The 22,013-nt window shown below is 36.9% G+C and overlaps 1 protein-coding gene across 1 annotated transcript in view; it reads left to right on the top strand.

Moving 5' to 3' along the window:
- robo1 (roundabout, axon guidance receptor, homolog 1 (Drosophila)) overlaps positions 1-22,013 on the top strand; it is a 335,500-nt gene that overhangs the window by 12,189 nt on the left and 301,298 nt on the right. The window contains exon 2 of the mRNA XM_016499990.1: positions 19,141-19,277. Coding sequence (XP_016355476.1) covers positions 19,181-19,277 — 97 coding nt within the window. The 5' untranslated portion in view covers positions 19,141-19,180. The remainder of the gene's footprint in view (positions 1-19,140; positions 19,278-22,013) is intronic.

Here is a 22,013-nt window from a genome sequence, read left to right as displayed (position 1 = left end):
ATTATTCAAGATAAAATGATTCGGGAAATGAGGAATATCAGAAAGCCACATCCTGACAATGACAAAAGGAGGAGCTGGGGATGGAGGAGGGTCATTTGCTCCTGAGCAAGCAATAAAGCTGCTGAATAACACTGAATAGACTTTATTTAGGAATGCTGTGATAGGTGTCAAATTCCTATAGGTAGACACGGATCAGCTGAGAGTCAGCCAATGCAAGCTTGACTCACATGACCTGCCAGAACTAACACTATGCTTGATTTGTCCTAAAATACCGATTAGACAGCTGTTTTATTCTCCAGTGTCTCAATTTGGTCTCTTTCTTCTAATAGAGTACAATTATTTTAACTCAATATTTCCTGTCATTTTATTTATTTGTTTGGTAAGTAAAGTGGAATAATGTAGTCATCTGGTCATTTACAAAATAAATCCCTTCAGGGTGAAATAAGAGTAAATTTGTTATTTATAACCAACTGACAGCACATTATCCCTTATATAATGTACATTTGGTAATTTGAGCTAACATCTTTTCATACATCACTGTTCAAAAGTTTGAAGTCAGTACACTATACTTTTTAAAAAACAGAAATGTAGACTTTTATTTTGCAACGGTACATTCAATTGATTAAAAGTGACAGTAAATAAATAATAAAGTGACATTTATAATGTTACAAAAAATTTCAAAGCAACAAGTAAATGCTGTTTCACAACAATATTAAGTAGTTAACTGTTTTCAACATTGATAATAACAAGAAATATTTCTTGAGCACCAAATCAGCATATTAGAATGATTTCTGAAGGATCATGTGACACTGAAGACTGGAGTAATGATGCTGAAAATTCAGCTTTGTATCATGGGAATAAATTACATTTTAAATATATATTAAAATAGAAAACAGTTATTTAAATTTTAATAATATTTGACAATATTATGTTTTTAACCATATCTGATCAGATAAATGCAGCCTTGCTGAGCATTAGAGACTTTCAAAAATTTACCAACCTCAAACTTTTGGACATCCAATTTGTTTGTCACTTTTAACATAGAATCAAATCTTGCATGCATTTGTAAACTCTCTTATGTGTCATAGAAGAAGATCAGTAGCTTGATTCAGAAAAATGCGTCAACTTTTGAGATTTAATGCTTTGTAAAAGACCAAACATAAAGACAAAAGAAGATGAATCGAGGAGCATGCATCCAGATCACAGTTTTCATTCAGTTGAATATGGGTCCTTAGGTTATTGATGTGACTTGTCAATAGTGTAGGTGAGTGACTGATTGACTTGGAAATTGTTCTCAGGTCATTTGCATGCGAGTTTAAATCAGAGACTAACAAAGAACAAAGGTTTGGGTTAAAGGTTAGATGAGGATTGTGGGTGAAATTGTTATTCTATCCATCTTTGGCTCCGGCACAAAGATACTTGATTGTGTCCCGGACACTTCCAATATTTCCCCTTTCTTCCTTAATGGAACATCATATGACACTTGCTACTCAAAATTTGTCATTATAATGAATGTTCTGCTTTCTGACAAAGAGTCCACTACCCTGAGGTTCTGGACAGACGTCAATTTCTGTTTTTTAATGGTTGGTTTTAATGTCCCCCCTCTGTCTCTTTCCTCTCGGAGTGAGTTGATGGGACCATCCTGCCATTTATCTGTAATTACCCCTGGTGTACATCACCCAACCTATCCCAGCAGGCTCTGGCAGGGATGCTATTATTTTACTACTGGCCAGCCTCCCCCTCGAGACAGCACTGTGTTTTGAGCGACACCTCTGTAAACAGTCCAATAGTGTCACGTAGCCAGACTTTTGACTTGCGACATTTAGTCTGGCCCTGTTTGGAGTTTATTCTGGCCAAGAGACTGTCTGGCCAGCATGTAAAGTGTTCATTTTGTTTTACAAGCCATTCAGTGGAGGGCTTATTCAAGATAGATTGTACCAAAACTGGTACATCTGGTGTTGAAAGATGACTTCAAATAATGACACAGTATTCTTTGATAAAGACTGTACAGAAATTGGCAAACAAAATTGCCGAAAATGTATTTCATAGATTTGATTTGGTGATTACAGAGGAAGAAAGCAATGGACTGCAATGTTTTCTCCTGTTGGTTAGTTTTTAATGCATTGCACTTTTTTCATTTTGAAAATATAAAAATATGTTTGACTTCAGTGTGCAGACCATTATTATGATTTTTGTTTTGAGTTTGATTTTGACATCAGTGTATTATAGTACAGTTTGCTATTATTGTGTTTATTAATATTAGCTTTTATTTTTGTTTTCAGTTGTCATTTTAATTTTAATTCAATTTAATTCAATTCAAGTTTATTTAAGAAAATTAAGTTTCTATAATATATTTAGTAGTAGCTTGTCAGTGGTGACTGTCAAATTGATGTACATATGGCAGAAATGTATGGTAAAATTCAGTTAATGACGTAATCAAACAGACGATGAACACTATTAACAGCATGATTATATGTTGCAATCAAACTTGTAGCAAAATTTGGTAGTTTATGTTGTTTCAGGGTTGGCATCATCAGAGGTGTTCTGAGGGATTAGCATCATCTCTTCTCCGGTGTTCGGTCGTCTCAGGTCTTTGTAAGGGCTGGATCCAGACTGAAGCTTGTGTAATTCCTAGTTACCACAGGATGTCAAATTTTAGTTTGTTTCTTTTTGTCATTGTTAAAAAAAATTCTAAAATGTATTTGAGCTTTTATTTGCTTTTAGTTTTAGTAATTTTATGCACTTTTGTCATTTTTAAATTTGTTTTTTTAATATTTCTGTGATTTATTTTAACTTATTTTATTTCAGTTATAGTGATTTTATATGCTTTTGTCATTTTTTATAATTTATTTTAGCTTTTTTTTTTCTTCGTTTTTTAGTACTTAATGGGATAGTTCACCCAAAAATGAAAATTCTGTCATTAATTAGTCACCCTCATGTCGTTCCAAACCCATAAGACCTCCGTTCACCTTCAGAACACAAATTAAGATATTTTCAGACCTGCCAACCTCTACGCATTTTGCGTAGCGGGTACGCATTTTGACCTTAAAGTACGCTGGTACGATTTGTCACTCTAAACTACGCAAAAACCTGGTGACCTGTCCGCACGCAGTAAACAAGCAACAGAAAAAGATGAGGAGTTCAACCAATCAGAGCGTTTTCTGTGTTTTTTTTTATTTCTCTCCAAACTGGCTCTGTTTGTGTGTCCGTGAGTCGTGCGCTGAGATGAGGAAACACCTGTATGGTATTTCCTGGAGTCGTGAGCTCTATTTCTTCGGTGATGCATATGTGGACTTTCTGCGCAGGGGCGCCCTCTAGTATCCAGTATGAATGAAACAGACATTACATGTGTTCATAGCGCTAAATAATGGCCAATCTATAAAAATAATACTTCTCTCAAAATAAATTTAAGGTAGATATGTGATAATCCATGTTTTTCTACAGTGTACAACAATGTACTGGAGTTTTACTTAAAGTATACTGGAGTTTGTTTTTTTTTAAATAGCATTTAAAATCGCTAAAAAGAACTCTGATGTTGTGCCAAACTATCAGAACCAAACTGAAAATTGTGAGGTAAAAAAACTGAGGTATTTATTGAACCTTAGGCTAACTGTATTGTTGCATTCCTGCTGTTTACTCTAAAATATTGTATAACAGGAATATCACAAACTGAGTGGAGAGTCTGAGTACTAACCTATGAAAAATATTTAACATGAAGTCTAGCATTTTGCACATTGTGCAATTACGATTTTGACTTTAGCCATCAAGGAGCTTCAAGTAATGTAGGAATAGGCTATATGACCCCCGGTATCACCCCATATCACCAAACCTGCTCTCTGACCTTCCCATAGACAGCAATATAATTAAGACGATCAAGGTCCAGAAACGTAGGAAGGACATCGGTAAAATAATCCATGTGACATCAGGGGTTCAACCGTAATTTTTTGAAGCTACGAGAATACTTTTTGTGCGCAGAGAAAAAAAAAAACGACTTTATTCAACAATTCATCTCCTCCGCGTAATCCTGGCGCCATTTTGAAGAGTATCACATACGTAAACAACGTATGCTGTTCTGTGTCAGCTGTGCCACGCGGATACGTTGTTTTCGTTTAGATCAAAGAGTAAACAACGTAGAAAACACATCCACGTGACGCATGTCTTTTTTGACCACAACTGTTTTTGTATAAAGTTGCGTAAAGTCAGTCAATTTTTCTATTCAGTATACAGTTATGGGTGGCTTATGATATGAAGCCACGCCTTTGTCCAAAACCACTCCCCCAAAGCCACACCATCCACCTGTTTTCCAAAGGAAGTGGCCCACCATAGATGCCCAAGGTCAGCGTTCACCTTGAAGTCATTCCTGTTGTCCCTCCCCCAAGTTCTTTACAACAAAAAGAATCATTTCATCCACAACTTACTTTAGCAAAGCCCTCCGCCTTCTGTGATGCTTTCAGTATTTCCTGACATGCTCTATTAGGCCCCTTAATGTAGTATTATAACAAACACAACTGAGATTGGCTACACCGGCCCCCCATCCGTCTGCCCGCGTGTCAGCAAGTCAGAGTAAAACTAAGACGGATGGAGGCCTGCCTCCACCCCAGCTCCTGACCAATGCCTTGGGGCCTCTCCACTTATTGAAATTACCTAATGTAGATTCAGACTGGACAGGGAGGGATATCTATCTATATCAACCTGCAGGAGACAGAAATGTGTGTGTGTGTGTGTGTGTGGCAGCTTCTTAAAGAAAGAGTTGGGTTGCTGCTGTGTCTTTGTAATTGAAAGCAAAAGAGAAATAACCCGGTGGAACATTAAGCAGGACGCTCGCCTCTGGACACGTCTAATGCACTCATTGAAAGGTGGACATGAGAGATGTGAAGCATGAAGGGGGCAGGGGTCATACAATGTATATCTGTAACACTATGGGTCATTTCATTTCATATCTTTGTTATTTTTTGCTTTTGTCATTGGAGAAATAAATGGACACATGAAGACGTAGAAGTGAAGTATATACCTTGTCAAAACTGAACATATGTTTTTGTTCTGATTCGTATTGTCGATGAAGATATTCTTGTTTTGTTGCTTTTGTTATGTTTTGTTGGCCCTGAAAGAACACTATAATAATATTAACAACGACAGCAATAGCAGCAATATCAAAAGTCTTGCCGTTTGCAGTGTGTGTTGTGTTGGAAAACCGAGGCGCATTGATCTGTGGTGGCGTTTTTAATCGTGTTTCAAATTGATTGTTTCATTCATTTTGTATCAATTCAATTTGATCCTCCAAGGTTGCATTTGGAAATACATCATAACGAAGTTTCCTTAAGATATAGATATATTTGACTTATTAAGGTTCATTAAGTCTTTATTTAAACAGTTCATGTGGCCATGCAGGTCAGAAAATGTTTAAATGCTTAATAAATGGGCTTTTTTATTGTTAAAGCAAATACACCAGCAGAAAGGTGAATATTTGGGTCTCTGATTTGGTTTATGAGAAATAAGTGCCGAGAAATGAATTGAGAACACAAAAGAAGATCAAAATTGATTTTTTAAAATGGGAATTTAAGTGACAAATTTATCAATTGAAAACTACAGTTGGCCAGGCGAAAACATGTTTGCTTCAACCAAATCTTAAATTAATAGTTTATCCAATGTGAAAGTTCTGTCATCATTTATTCACAGTCATGTCAATCCAAACCTCTATGACTCTGTGGAGATGTTTCGCTGAATATTGCAAGCTGTTTTTCATACAACGAAAGCATAAGTTAGACCAGAAAATGGACCAAAAAAGCAGTCCATACATCTTGTTCACTGCATTGTTTAAGCCATACAATATCTTTATGCAAGGAACAGACATTAACTTGTAAACATGGCATATTGCATATTTGATGTCAAACTGGTGATATGTGTTTGCTTATGCCAAGTATTCCAAGTGAACATCTTCTTTAGTGTTCTATACAGAAGAAAGAACATCAATCTTCTAAATAAAGGTGCCAAAGGTGAGTTTTTACAGTGATGCTATATAAGAACAGTTCATATAAGAAAATAACATTTTTTTCCACTGTAAAGAACCTTTTGTGCAATGGAAAGGTTGCATGTTCTTCATGGAACCATCAATGCCAGTAAAGAACCTTTATTTTTTAAAAGTGTACAGGTTTGGAACAACGTGAGGGCAAATAAATAATGACAGAAATTTCATATTTGGTCAGCTATTCATTTCTTTTCAGTTTTCAAGCCACTTTTCTGATTCCGATTGTTTTATAAATACATATGTGACCCTGGAGCACAAAAAGTCTTAAGTCACTTGGGTATATTTGTAGCAATTGCCAAAAATACATTGTATGGGTCAAAATGATTGATTTTTCTTTTATGACAAAAATCATGGATATTAAGTAATCTCGGCTTAATATTGTCCTATCCTAACAAACTATACATCAATGGCAAGCTTATTTACTCAGATTTCAGATGATGTATAAAACTCAATTTCGAAAAATTGACGCTTATGACTGGTTTTGTGGTCCAGGGTCACATATACATTTTGTATCAGGTGCCTGAAATGCTGTTCACACCTCACTGGCATCCACCTAGACTCTCTGTACATTAATTATGTACAACAAATGATCTCAAAAAGAGGAAAAAAGTGCATGTGTAGGCTCAAATATCCTTGACCTCTGCTCCCACATCTCTTCTTCCATACTAATCGGGTTTTCTTAGACCTGCTCCATGACCCAAACCTTGCAGTGCAACTTCATACAAGTCTTATTATTATCAACAGCGCTTTGAAATCCATTTCTAAAAATCACACAGCCACATGAAAGACCAGGATCTCTTACAAACAATTTAAATATACAATAGAGAATGACTTGAAATCTGCATTTTTATTGCCCTCTCTTGACTTGCAGCATTTCGTTTGACTCCAGCTCATCGTGGCCTTTTCAAAAAAGCAGTCACATCCACGGGTGGTCTCCTCTGATTAATCTTCGATTCTCGAAAGCGCATTAAGATGTGATTCATTTCCCACACAAATGCGGCGAGTTACACACTATCTTGGCTCAATAACCTGCAACTAATAAGCCAATTTATGATAATATACCATCAGCAAACACCGGCGGAAAGTTAATTTTGCCCTCGGAGCGAAATAGCGAGAGTTCAGGTGTGACTGCGGGCTTTGTTATAAACGCAGATATGCAAATCAGGCTGTTGTTTTCCTTTGTATTATTGCTCGTCAGGAACAATTATGTGGGAGACTAGAATGGCAAGTACCCTCTTACTCTCTCAGGTGCTTTTAATGAGGACACAACACTTGATCTGATAGAGAGCGTTTAATTTGGGAAAGGACTGTTGAGATGTTTCAAGCTGTTTGCAAACCGGCCGAATGGGGTTGGAATGGATATCACATGTTTTGAAGCCAAAAAGCAAAATAAATATAACCAAAGCTGTTCTGTTCTCTGTTAGTCTATAACCGCTTAAATAATTGTATGTTTGTGAATTGTACATCAGCTTTCTAATTAGCTGAGGCTTATGGGAGGTGTAATCTAAATATCTGGTGTTATTAAAATGCATTAGCTTTAATTAAGCTTGTGTGATACTGCTTACTGATACCGATAGTGCGATGTCATATATTTGTGAATAATCTGGCGAATTCATTTGAGGGTTTCAAATGAATCTATTTGTGGTAATTATGGTGTATGAACGATATGTTTAATTGTTGGGGCTGAGTTGTTCGCTGTGACATTTCCCTCAGGATTTAGGAACAGCTCTGCCGTCAGAGCGCGGGGTTCAGCTCTGGCAATCAAGCAAAATTGACTGTCAACCAGTGACTTTACATGCATAGAAGTGTCTGTTATAGGAATATGATGGCATTCAGGGTGTTAACATAGTCTGACAATGAAGGCTGGTAAAGGGATAGTTCGGCCAAAAGTGAAAATTCTGTCATCGTTTATTCACCCTCATGTCGTTCCAAACTAGACTTTCTATCTTCAGTGAAACACAAAAGGAGATATTTTGCATATGTTAAAGCTTAAACACACCATGAAAGTAATCTACGTGACTTTATTTTAGGTCGTCAGGTCTTCATAAAGCTATTGTATGAAGTCAGAATACTGGGAATATAGCGCAAGTACTACTTTTATGGTACATTTATGGTCTTTTTTTGTTGTTTTAGAGCTTGTCTGTAACAATGCTCTTTCACTTTAATGGAAAAAAGCAGCTTGAACATTCTGCTCCTTTAGAGTTTCATGGAAGAAAAGTTAGGCTATACTGGTTGTGAAGGTGATAAAAAATTGTTTTTACATTTTTGGGTGTACTATTCCCTTTCTGCCCTCATTTGTTATATATATTAAATTGCTTGTATAAATGTACATAGTTGCATACTATTATACTGATCAAATATTTGAGGTCAGTAAGGTTTTTTTTTAATGTTTTGAAAGAAGTTTGTTATGCTTACCAAGGCTGCATTTATTTGATTAAAAATACAGTAACAATGGTAAAATTGTGAAATATTATTACAATTTAAATCAACTGTTTTCTATTTGAATATATTTAAAAATGTAATTTATTCCTGTGATGCAAAGCTGAATTTTCAGCATCATTACTCCAGTTTTCAGTTTCACCTGATCCTTCAGAAATCATTCTAATATGCTGATTTGCTGCTCGTGAAATATTTCTTATTATCAGCATTGAAATCCAGTTTCAATATCACTGTTGATATTGAGGGTTGAATTCATTGATAAATAGAAAGTTGAAAAGAATATTTTTGAAATAAATGTTTTACTGTCACTTTTGATCAATATAATGCATCCTTGCTAAATAAAAGTATTAATTTCTTGCAAAAAACTTTTAGATCTCATTTAGATCTTTAGCTTTAAATGCGCTCATTTTGATGCACATGTACATCTTTTGATAATTCACTTACTATTGAATCACTTTATAATGGGAAACACACGAATCTTTTCTTAGTTTTTTCTGTTCCTCCGAGGTCCTATGAGTAATCTTCCAGAACCAAATCTCTTAGAAACAAGAATTGCTAGAACTTACAGACTGAAAACAATTGTTAAAATCCTAAAATATTTTCTGGATGGTTCCTGGTGTTTCTTGCACCTTACAGTGAACTTTGTTTCAACTATGGCAGCTAGAGTTAACAAGTCCGCTTTGCCATGTATGCAAATTAAACTGTATATTTTTAGTGACAGTCAGTTGTTTGAAATCATAACATGTTATCCTCCGGTGATCGTCAGCGTGCAGAAGACATCCCGAGTGTTTTCGTGGTGGGACGGTGACAAGTACCAGCGCAGAACAATGACAAGTGGCATTTAGGGATGTGTTTGCAGCGTGCTACTCTGGTAATTAACATCGTGCAACCTCCGTGCTTACAAAGCATCGCTCTTAATTAGAGTTATGATTGCAGTAGGGCAAAACCAGCGATCCTTGCTCAGGATAATGACTGCCATAGTCAGTGTGGCAGAAGCTTTATTTTTTGCACACTGGACTTCTGACATCTGGGATACAAAGCGGCACAATAGAAAGCCGGTGTTCTTTGTTCTTTCTCCTGCTGATCCAATCAGAACGGGCAAATAGAGCCCAGGCGTCTTCCAAATGAGACCCGCTCTCTGCCTGAGCGACGCAGACACCTTTGAATTGAGCAATAATGTGGAAAACTTCCTTTCAGTTGAAGGATCACACATGTGTCCTACATCAAGATAAGCGTGTGTGCTGTAGTGAATGCAGCTTTTGAAGGTCGTCTTTCCCACAATGCCTCTGTCTATAACTCATTATATCAACAATTGTGACAAATTATTGGTTGTTTTGTATGGAAGCCTGTTTCCGTTTATTTTTGCAAGGTCATATCTTGCAATTCAGAATTTAGCTTTTTATTTTTGTTTTTATGAAGTTTATATTTCACCATTCTCATTTTTTCTTGCAATTCTGAGAAAAAAAGTCAGAATTGCGAGATATAAACTTGCAATTAGGGATGGGCGATATGGGCTTTAAAATGGAGATTTTTTACCGGTATATCGCAAACGATAAGATATCGCCCATCCCTACTTGCAATTCCAAAAAAAGTCAAAATAGCAAGATATAAACTCAGAATTCTGACTTTTTATCTCACAATTCTGAGTTTACGTCTCACAATTCTAAGTTTATCCCGCAGTTCAGAATTTTCTGAGAATTCTGAGTTTACCTTGCAATTCTGGTTTTTGTTTCTGCCACAGAATAAAAAATAAAAAACATAATTGCAACTTTTATCTTGCAATTGCAAGTTTCAATCCCTCAATTCATAAATTTTTCTTCTCAGAATTGCAAGTTTATATCTCATAATTGTGAAAAAACATCTGAAAATTCAGACTTTTTTTCTGAGAATTGCAAGTTTATAGCAATTCTTGCTTTTTCTCGAAAGTCTAGTTTGTCTTTTTTTTTCCTCGCAAAAAAAGAGAAAAAAAAAAATCGATAAAAAGAATTGCGAGGAAAAATTACACTAAAAAGTCACAAAAATTGCAATTATGTATTAATTTTTGTATCCTGTGGCAGAAACAAGCTTTCATAGTTTTGTGTTTGGCTTGCGCTTTGAAATGTTTCTCATGTATACCTTGTTGTGGATCTCAAATACGCCTCTCTGACTTACAGCCGTAAATCAAAAGTCATTTATAAACGTTTCGAAGGCTTTAAAGTTTCGAAATAGCATGAAATGTTGTTCCTGGAGCTTTTAGTCAAATGAATTGTCCAGTAGCGTCTGTCTTGATGGAGGACGGCTCTTAACTCTGTCATGTTTCCCCCTCCTTCTTCTTGGCAGACAGTTGGGACTAATTCATCAAATTTAGCTTGCAGACCAGGGGGGCCCACGGTCTTTCTCTTCTCCCCGCAGGATATAATCAGCTTTTAATTTCTCCACGATCCTGCAGACCAAATGATGGATAACTATGGTCGGTCCCTTCGGTGACCGGGTCTGCCTGCCTCCTCGTCGACCAGGAACGCTCTGTTGCTTTTGCAGAAAATTACTCGTAATTTTGGCTCGGCCTGCAGCTCTAATAAGAGGCTTGCATGCACAGACGCCATCACATCTTAAACATAATTTCCCCAAACGTTTCCATCAGGGATACCCAGCGTGTCTTGTTAACCAGGCTTAACAAATTTTTTGAATAAATGACGTTGTGCTATAAATATATATGAAGAGGTTGGTGGTTTATCCAGTTCATAATCGATTTCAGTAAACACAAGCAGGGATGTTAACAGCATGTGACTCATATTTCCATCTCTGAAGATTATGGAGTGGTAGAGTTAAATAATGTGTTGTTGGAGCTGTGGTGCAGTGGTTGGTGTACATGCTTGTCATTTAAAAGCTGTTGAATCAGGATTGAAGCCATTCTGTCTCATGTTTGCATATGATCTTTACCTTACTTTCCTATCTACTCCCCATAAAATAAAAGATGCACTGATATTAAAAGACAAGGTACATTAATCAAATAATAAATATGTAATAATTAAAAAAATAAGAACACATATAAGGGACACGTGTATATGGCGAGACACATCCTTTCACTGTTCAGCTCTGAACTGGCAAGCAATCCCAGCTGCAGTGCTGAACCGATTTCCCATTGAGAGTCTCTGCATTATCCTGTCCTCTCATGCATTTGTCTTTCGTGGACGACCAGCCTTTTTGTGGGACGTGAATGAGTTGTGTGTACATGAGTGTGCATTGTATAGATGCAATAATCTAGAAATCACAGATTTGGAACAACCAACTTCTCTTGCTATGGCTGCTATTGGCCTTCATCTGGACAACTTGCTGTCGGAGGGTTTCAGTCACTTTAGAACGGCTCACCATCTTGCAAAGTCAGTGAAAACTAGAACGTTAGACTGCCAGTTAAATAGGGATTGTCAGATAATTAAGGAAATTAGCACCAGGTACCAGATTAACACTAATAACTGGGAGGTATCTGAAAGTAAATATTATGCACTTGCTTCTTACAATTTTTAAAATTATTTTAAATCCACTGCTAAGTGAAAAATTGTAAGCCTTATCATTCGGAAAAGTAATTGCACACTTTCTCTGAACAAGTTGCACAATTCATGTCCTCACTGCCAACAGTTAGGCTATATGCCAAAGTGTAGTACTTACATATAGGGTTTTTTTCAAAGTATGAACAGTAAAGTAGATGCTTGCCTTAGCAAAAACACTATTCTGTTTACATAGTTTGAACCCTAGTTAAAACTCTCTCAGCCAGGTTGACATCTCCGACCTTGGTTTTGTAAGCAAAGGCCTGTCACCATGTTAGGTTGCACTCAAGATTCATAGCGCATTGCCCTTCTTCCATCTTTCTCTGCACGGTCCTGCGAGAGCGTGAGAAATGTGTGCTTGAGAATGAGAATGAGTGTGTGTGTGCTCGCATAGCATGTGCAAGCACATCATGATTAGTGTGTGCTCTCCTGCTGGCCGACAGGAGCTAATATACACTGAGAGGAAGAGGCAGTGCAGCGCTCCTGCAAAGCGAAGCTGCAGGTTAATCCTTTTATTGTAATGAAGTGACAGAAATATTAATGCACTGTAAACACAGGACGTTTAAACCCTGTCCGTCATCTTTACGAGGGTAGAGCTGCGTGGAGGAAGCCGAACGGCGCCATCCATAACAAACATGACATTGACTCTGCAAAACAGCTGAGCAGTCACTTAAGGAGATTGTCCTCACGTCTGCGGCAAAGCCTCGTTCTTTCCTTTTCCTTTGCTTTCTCACATGACTGCGTTCACACAATGGATACCGACGGTGTGTTTGTAGTATGTAATGAAGCCTGCTATCCGAATTCGTCTATTCAACAGCTTTTTGAGGGGCAATTTTGCCAGAAGACTAGTTGTGGCACATGATTCAGCAGCTCTAGCGCAGAAGCTTCTCCCACTGCCTCTATATCTCTTTTCATATTCATATCAATATATTAAATCAGTTTTAAATATTTAATAAGTTTATATTTATATTTGTTTGAGCATCTTGACCAGTTTGACAGCAACATTTACTTAACCATTGCTGTGGTTTTGTTTGTTTCTGTCTGTTTGGCTGACCAATCATCAATCTTTTTTAAATTCTGTTTGGTGATGCAGAAATGACAGACGTTGCCTTTAAACTACCTCCACGTCTTTATCTTCAAATTCAGTAATATTAAAGGCGTTCTCAATTAAAGTGTCCAGCCCTGGTTATGTTGAAGTATTTGTGTTTGCCTCTAGGCCATGTCTCCTATGTGATTAAATGATGCCCAATCCAAACAGCCTGCTTTCAAATTAATGAACAGCGAGGAGGAACGGCCAGTGGAAATGCAGCGCTGGAGGTTTTGCTGAAATGCCTGGAAATCATGAACAATAGGCGAATATGTGTTTACTCACTGTCCTGGCTGTAGTCCCGGGGGACGGCATCTGCATCGTCCAGATAGTGCACAATGTAGCTCTAAAGCATGAACAAGGAATGAATACGTAAGCGTGCCACTATAGAACGCTCCGCTCCTTATGGCTTGCATTGCATTGCACGGCTGTCGGCTGTCGGCGCATTGCATTATTCCCTCAAAAAGGTCCCAGTCAGGCTAATTGAACCTCCAGCCACCTTCCCAATAAGCACAGTGGTCCATGGGGAAAAGCCAGCGCTGGGCAAAGATAACGATAGCGATATTGTACATCTCGGTTTTCTTACCATTTGGACCATAACGTTAATGGAGGATGATTTTGATTTTTAACAATCGCAGACTATCGTCTGCTTTGCAGGATCAGTCTCCTGCCATGTCTATTCCGTATCTTTCTTTGTTGTCTCTTTCCTTCCCCTCCCCAGCTCTTGTAGCATCTGGCTCCCTGGGCTGAAGTTACAGGGAGCTCTAAAGGCAGAAATTGGAAGATGAAAGGCGAGAGATTAAGCTGAAAGGCACAGTGGGTGTTGTCAGAGGTAATTTGAAGTGCATTTGATTTCTCAGAGCCCTCTGAACACTTCCCTGCAATAATTTACCTGCTATATGCCTCCACCTTTAACACGCCAGACGCCCCTCGTGAGATGTGAGGAGACCTATTCATGTGGAATCACACAATGGATACCGACGGTGTGTTTGTAGTATGTAATGAAGCCTGCTATCCGAATTCGTCTATTCAACAGCTTTTTGAGGGGCAATTTTGCCAGAAGACTAGTTGTGGCACATGATTCAGCAGCTCTAGCGCAGAAGCTTCTCCCACTGCCTCCAAACTCATCTCCATGCACGCTGCGGCGCGAGCTTCACTGGCCTCACATGCTGATAACAGATTACAATAATCGAAAGGCTGTATGTCTGAGCATGAAATTGTGTTTGTATGAACAGTTTGATATTTATTCAGAGGGCTTGTTGGAGTGTGTGCATGGAAATTGAATGCCAGCATCTTGTTTAAGAGTTTTACTACATCGTACCACTTTAGTTAGAGCATTTTTACTGATTTAATACATTAAAAACAATAAGTTATAGTATATTTGAGAGTGGATGAGAAACAATAAAAAAACAAAGAGTAAATGACCCCTGTTGGTTTTTTTGGGTTTGGGTTTAAAATTAAGAATTTAATTGAATTTATGAATGTGACTTGAAATTGAATTGGCCAGACCCAACAAGATTTTGACTTTCCAAGAGGAATTTAACATCCATAACTGCAGTACAAGATTATGAGATGCATTATTTGAATGCTTGGCCAAAGAGATGTGTCTTTAATCTAGATTTAAACAGATATATCTCTTTTCATATTCATATCAATATATTAAATCAGTTTTAAATATTTAATAAGTTTATATTTATATTTGTTTGAGCATCTTGACCAGTTTGACAGCAACATTTACTTAACCATTGCTGTGGTTTTGTTTGTTTCTGTCTGTTTGGCTGACCAATCATCAATCTTTTTTAAATTCTGTTTGGTGATGCAGAAATGACAGACGTTGCCTTTAAACTACCTCCACGTCTTTATCTTCAAATTCAGTAATATTAAAGGCGTTCTCAATTAAAGTGTCCAGCCCTGGTTATGTTGAAGTATTTGTGTTTGCCTCTAGGCCATGTCTCCTATGTGATTAAATGATGCCCAATCCAAACAGCCTGCTTTCAAATTAATGAACAGCGAGGAGGAACGGCCAGTGGAAATGCAGCGCTGGAGGTTTTGCTGAAATGCCTGGAAATCATGAACAATAGGCGAATATGTGTTTACTCACTGTCCTGGCTGTAGTCCCGGGGGACGGCATCTGCATCGTCCAGATAGTGCACAATGTAGCTCTAAAGCATGAACAAGGAATGAATACGTAAGCGTGCCACTATAGAACGCTCCGCTCCTTATGGCTTGCATTGCATTGCACGGCTGTCGGCTGTCGGCGCATTGCATTATTCCCTCAAAAAGGTCCCAGTCAGGCTAATTGAACCTCCAGCCACCTTCCCAATAAGCACAGTGGTCCATGGGGAAAAGCCAGCGCTGGGCAAAGATAACGATAGCGATATTGTACATCTCGGTTTTCTTACCATTTGGACCATAACGTTAATGGAGGATGATTTTGATTTTTAACAATCGCAGACTATCGTCTGCTTTGCAGGATCAGTCTCCTGCCATGTCTATTCCGTATCTTTCTTTGTTGTCTCTTTCCTTCCCCTCCCCAGCTCTTGTAGCATCTGGCTCCCTGGGCTGAAGTTACAGGGAGCTCTAAAGGCAGAAATTGGAAGATGAAAGGCGAGAGATTAAGCTGAAAGGCACAGTGGGTGTTGTCAGAGGTAATTTGAAGTGCATTTGATTTCTCAGAGCCCTCTGAACACTTCCCTGCAATAATTTACCTGCTATATGCCTCCACCTTTAACACGCCAGACGCCCCTCGTGAGATGTGAGGAGACCTATTCATGTGGAATTGGTGTCATGTCATGTTGGAAATGAAAGCAGTGTGTAAAGGAAATGACAGTTTAGTCGGTGTCTGCCAAACCTCAAAACAGTACATGAAGGGTCGGGATGGGTGTTGACTTTGTTCACATCGCCCACCGCAACAAAGAAACTCCAGAAGCAGAAGAAGAAAAGAGACGGGAACACCAAAAGACCCACATTTTCTTGCAGAAAGCACTTGTTGTGCATTTTTCAAAACTGAAATGTCTGAAATGTTTCTGTGTTCTTTCCATTTAAGTACAGAGTTGAGTCGGTGAGGTTTGGGCCTGGTTGTGGACTAGTGATTGACAGATAAGGATATTTTTAATGGGCAATTCCAACGTTTAGCCAGCAAGATGACCAATATAATGTCGAGACAGGGTTGTCGCCATGATGAGACAAACAGGATATTTTGAGTACTTTTTGGCTCCATTTGGAACACTTTGGGTTAAATTAAAGGTTCATGGGAGATTGCATATTTTTTCACCACTGTTAGTAAATAAATAAATATTAATTAATAAATTGTCTCATTACATTTATTTCTTAATAATTTTAAATTAACTTTCAAGGACTTTTCATATTTTTACCTAACCTTTTATATGTTCCATTTATAATTTAATTTTATGTATGTAACTTAAAATATATTTTATACTTTAAATAAATTAATTTATATAATTACATTTAAATGAAATAATAATAATAATTATTATTATTATCATCATCATCATCATCATCATCATTATATTCATTATTTTTTATTATTTATTGAATTGTCTCTACATTATTATTTTTTTATTTTTTATAAATCTTAACTTTCTAGTACATTTTATTATTTTTATATAACCTTTTACATTTTATCTTTTAGATTAAAAAAATAGTTTTTTTAACTTAAAGTATCTTAACTTTAAATACATTTTACCATGCATTTAAATTGAATTTATTATTATTATTATTATTATTAATAATAATATAGATTACATTTATTTTATTAGTGCCTTTAAATAACTTTCATATGGATTAGTGGTTAACATAACATAAGTTATATATTAAATTGTTTTCTTGTTGTTAATATCTGATTAGATTACATTTTAGATTTTGCATTTTATTACAGTCTCAACAAATTAACTTTCATATGCACTCGTGGTTAACATATTTCAAGTTATATATTTACATTTAAAATAAATTTGAATAAACAAATATTAAATATTATTTATAATGCATTATAATGTTATATCCTGAATATCCTATTACATAGTGTTTTTATTTATTTAAAAAAAAAAAAGTTTTAGTGAACTCCTTTAAATGTTGATCCATAGTGATCTGTTATCCAGATGACACTTAATGGATTACTCATTCAAGCTGGAATTTGACACGGCATCTTTCTCTAAAATGCTTCAGATTTGCATACATGTACATACATTTCTTGCTCATAAATAAGTATGTGTTTGCAAAGATAAACTGGAGAAAAGAGTAGAAAACCGATTTTTGTAGGCTCAGGTCTGTTTGTTGCTGATTGGCCCAATTCATGTGCATGTAATTTGGAAAGAGGAGGTCCTACACATAAATCTTCCATTATCTTCAATGGTTGTATTCATTAATCAACAGAATTGAATAATTACTCTTAGCTGTCTCCTCTGCCTAAACTCATTGGCGTAGAGTGTCAGGTGAGGAGGCCATCTTGGTGCGGCGCACCTCCTCTGCCCCGCCGACAGTGGCATCTCACCGCTGGTAATTGGGTGTTTATCTGATCGCTTGTGAAAGACGCTTTTGGCTGTCTATCTGACACAATTATCTGGAAGAATTCAATCTGACCCTCCTCTGTCCACCACGGAATACTTGGAGGAAGCGGACCTGAGTGTTTTATGAATGAGGGAACGAGGAAAAAAAACCCAAGAGCTGAAAAATAAATGCAAGTCTTACTCAACCGTCCGGTTCATAGTAAATGCGTCTGTCATCATGGCATGCAAATTATGCAATTGTTAGGCACAATAATTCTATCAGGCTGCCAGAACACTGGGGGAAATAAAGGACGATAAGGTACGAGTGTCACAATGAGGCGGCCGGTTGCTCCAATCAGATAGCAGAGCTCTCTGCCGCCGTTTCAGCTCCATGGCCAGGATACGGTCCAAATGGAGACAGGGAGAATGTTTACTGTGCGTCCTACGATAAGAAGAGAATAAAGCCTTTCTGTCAACAAGCTTACAGTGTCTACCACAAGCAAGCCATTATGGCTAAAGAGAATTATGAAGTGTCTTTGAAAAGTAGAGGTGTTTATAAAGTGAATTTTGAGTATGTATCTTTGCAATTTTATATATATTTTTTATTGTATTTTATTTTATTTTATTTTATTTTACATTTGGCAAGTGTGCAATGAATCAAAAGCAATTTGGGTTGAGCAAGATAAATTGCATGACCAAAATGACATACTTTGCAAAAATTGATTATATTTCTGGATCAGTTGTGTTTTGTCATGCACAATCTCATATCATCTCTGAAAAATATTATTGCATCCTAAGAATGTGATGCTAATGCTTTGATTTTGGGTTTCAGATCAGACTGGGCTAGCACACAATCTGCGCTTGTATTTTGCAGATGGTTGATCAGAGTTACCAACAGATTCATTTTGAACCAACAGGCAATATTCCTACTGAGCATGAGATTTCATATCAGCCTTGAGCATTGATCCAAATAAGTCTGGTACATGAGAAAATGGGTTTTAATCTTTCAGTCTTCTGTATCACAAAATTCACCTCTTTACATCTGATTGTCTATTGACACCAGACTGGAGATTTTGTGTTTTGATTCAATGCATTGGTATTAAGCAAAAATATATTGAGGTATATTTTCAAGCCAATGTATAATTGACCAGTTTTTTTTTTTTTTTGTATGATTGATATATTAAGTTTTTGTTAATATTTTGCAATAGATTTTATTTTTTATATTTTTTTTGTTTTCGCTTTAATTTTAGTTTAAAGTTTTAGTAATGTTGTTTGTAATTTTTTTTTTGTTTTAATTTTTTTTTTAGAATTTTATTTATTCATTTTATTTTAGTACTTCAAGTTAAACTAAATGGAAATTAGAAATAATATAAGTAAAATAAGCAATAAATATTTTTTGTAAAAAAAGTATGCTTTTAGTTGACTATAATAACCTTGCAGCTAGACATTTTATGTCAAACTGTCGATGATTTACTGAATCATTGATTATCTCGTCCAAAAATGTGTTAAGTAGAAATTCCCTCCAATTGAATTCCTTTGTTTTTCTCTTTATCTGTCCAGATTAATCTCGGAGACATCCAGGGATGCCATCTCTCTAAGAATGATGCAGGTCACATGGTCAGGCGCCACAGTCCTCATCATTTTCACCTTGCTGCAGTTTGTCCAGTCTGAGCTTTCGGAGGGTCCTTTGGTTCCAGGTAAGCGTGCATGAACCCTGTGTTTTGTGTTTTATTCCTAGATTCTGTTGTGGATTCCCAGGTTATTCCCAAGCTATGTGACAGACACATAAGCCTACTAATTTCACCTAAACTTTAAAAAACCCAGTTATATTTACAGGAACACTTGCACAGAAGGATCTTGACTTTTATATTCTGCAGTGCAGACTTATGTGCCTTTCCCATGTGGCTCTGGTGAGTTTTTCTAGTCATTTGATGAACTGTCTGTTTGTGTGATGGACACCATTGTAGGGATTGTCAGATCAACCGTTTCACTACTTCAGGTGAATGATGAATAATGTTAAACAAAAGGAGGATTTCAAGATAAACGGCAGACATCAGTCATGAGTGACTGCTGTCTTCTGACTGAAAGGGATGACTGTTCTTTTATCATGGTTTTGAGAATTGAAGGTGGTGCATTAAATTTTATGAGTCATATTGGAACCACTGAGCTTTTAAAGGGACAGTTCACCTCAAAATCATTTACTGAGCCTCATGTTGTGCCAAACCCATATCACTTTCTTGATTTAAAGGAGATTTCATTTTTGTCCTGGCTGTTCTTGTCCATATAATGAAAGTAAATGGAGACTGGTTCTATAAATCTCCAAAATGAGAAAAACGCACAATAAAATTGCCATAAAATAGTCCATACGACATGTGCAGTATATTCTAAGTATTATACATTTCAGTTTGACCAAATTAGACCAAATTATAGTCTTATTTATAGTTATAGGTTTTTTTTGCTCACTAAGGCTGCACTTTTTCATCAAAATACAGTAAATATTATGAAATATTATTACAATTTAAAAGAACTGTTTTCTTCTGTAATATAGTTTAACATGTAATTTATTCCTGTGATGCAAAGCTGAATTTCCAGCATCATTACTCCAGTCTTCTGTGTAACATGATCCTTCAGAAATCACTCTAACATGCTGATTTTCTGATTATTACCTATGTTGAACAGTTGTGCTGCTTAATATTTTTGTGGAAACCGGGATACGTCCTCCCCCACCAGGATTCTTTGATGAATAAAAAGTTCCGAAGAACAGCATTTATTTAAAATAGAAAATCTTTGTAGAATTCTAATTTTCTTTACTGTCACTTCTGATCTATTTGATGCATCTTTGCTGAATAACTTTTGAATGGTACTGTTTAAAAAAAATCACACTTACACTTACTTAAATCACACAATTGTATGATTTACAAAGAAAAAGTCCTGTGGGTTTGAAATTACACGAGAGTGAATAAAGGAAGACAAAGCTAAATATTTACTGTGTGGGTGAACTATTCCTCTAAAGCTTCATTTAAACCCTTTTTTTCATCTTGTACACTTTTACCTAAGGACACCTGAGCGAGCGTGACATCAGTTTTTTCATCGCTAGCAGCATATTGTACGTTCCCTGTAAAGCGTAGTTTATTCATCATGACCGACTTCTGCAACGAGCTCTCTTTAGCCCTCTCTTTCTCTGTTTCTAGCCTTTCTCTCCTTAATTCACATCAGCCAGGATGATACCTCCCCAAATCACCCTTTTATTCAACCATTTTCCTCTTTATTGCTTCACACTCCTGTCCGTTATGATTCCTACTTGTTTACCTTCCCTCCTTCTCATCTCCCTTCGTTCCCCCTCCTTTCCCCGTATTCCTTTTCCTGCTGCTTCAGAAACAATTTACTTGTCCGCTCGGTCTGTTGGTGCGCGTCTCTCTGGGTTTAATGTTCTTTTCTGGTGTGCCGTTGGAGGCGGCTGTAATTTCAGTCGCGAGCAGGCGTGCGGTGATGCCTTTTGCTCGCTGCGAGCCTGCATTGATAGCTGGAGCCCGATATAGCAGCGTTAATGAACAGGGCTGCTGAGCCAGGCACATCCTGCCCGAAGTCCAATTCACTCCACCTGATGCGTTGCGCAGGAACTGCCGCTGAGCTGTAAACAGATGCTGCAGCCGCACAATGAACAGTGTGCAGCTGAGCATGATGGGTTGCATTCTTTAACCACCTGACAATCTCAGAGTTTCTTTGATGAAACTGGTGTCGTGTTGTGTGATGGCTGTAGACTAGATATAGACGCGCATTTACACACCAGTGTACATCTATGATCTCAGTTCCTCTGACCTTAAAGTCAATATGAAATCAAAATAGACTCTATTTACTTTTTTAAATACACATTCCTGGTCTATTTCAAATGATTCATTGCTGCACAGTACTCTAAAGGGGGAAAAATATGTAATCTTTAATCAAAATAAAGTGATTTTCTCTTCCTCTAACCAACCAATAATAGCTATTTAGACCTTGTTTTGAGCAAATTTGTATTTGGCCTGGCTCATTCTAGTGTTTTTTTCTCCCTTACAAACCAATCAAGTCCAGATGGATAAAAGTTTTTTTTTCTTTTTCTTTTTCATATTGTATATGTTTCGTCATTCATAAATTCAACACATTTCAGAAATAGATGGGTTGTAACCATTTTTGCTGACTTTAGAATGTTTAGGAATATTAAATGTGACCCTGGACCACAAAACCAATCATAAGGGTCATTTTTTTATTACAATTGAGAATAAATAAGCTTTCCATTGATGTATGGTTTGTTAGGATAGGACAATATTTGGCCGAGATACAACTATTTGAAAATCTGGAATCTGAGGGTGCAAAAAAAATCAAAATATTGAGAAAATCGCCTTTTAAAGCTGTCCAAATGAAGTCCTTACCAATGCATATTACTAATCAAAAAT

The sequence above is a fragment of the Sinocyclocheilus anshuiensis genome, unplaced genomic scaffold (genome assembly GCF_001515605.1).
Source record: "Sinocyclocheilus anshuiensis isolate Anshui unplaced genomic scaffold, SAMN03320099.WGS_v1.1 scaffold2168, whole genome shotgun sequence".
Classification (NCBI taxonomy): domain Eukaryota; kingdom Metazoa; phylum Chordata; class Actinopteri; order Cypriniformes; family Cyprinidae; genus Sinocyclocheilus; species Sinocyclocheilus anshuiensis.
Note: the sequence above shows the minus strand (reverse complement) of the source record. Positions and strands in the feature narration are given on the sequence as shown.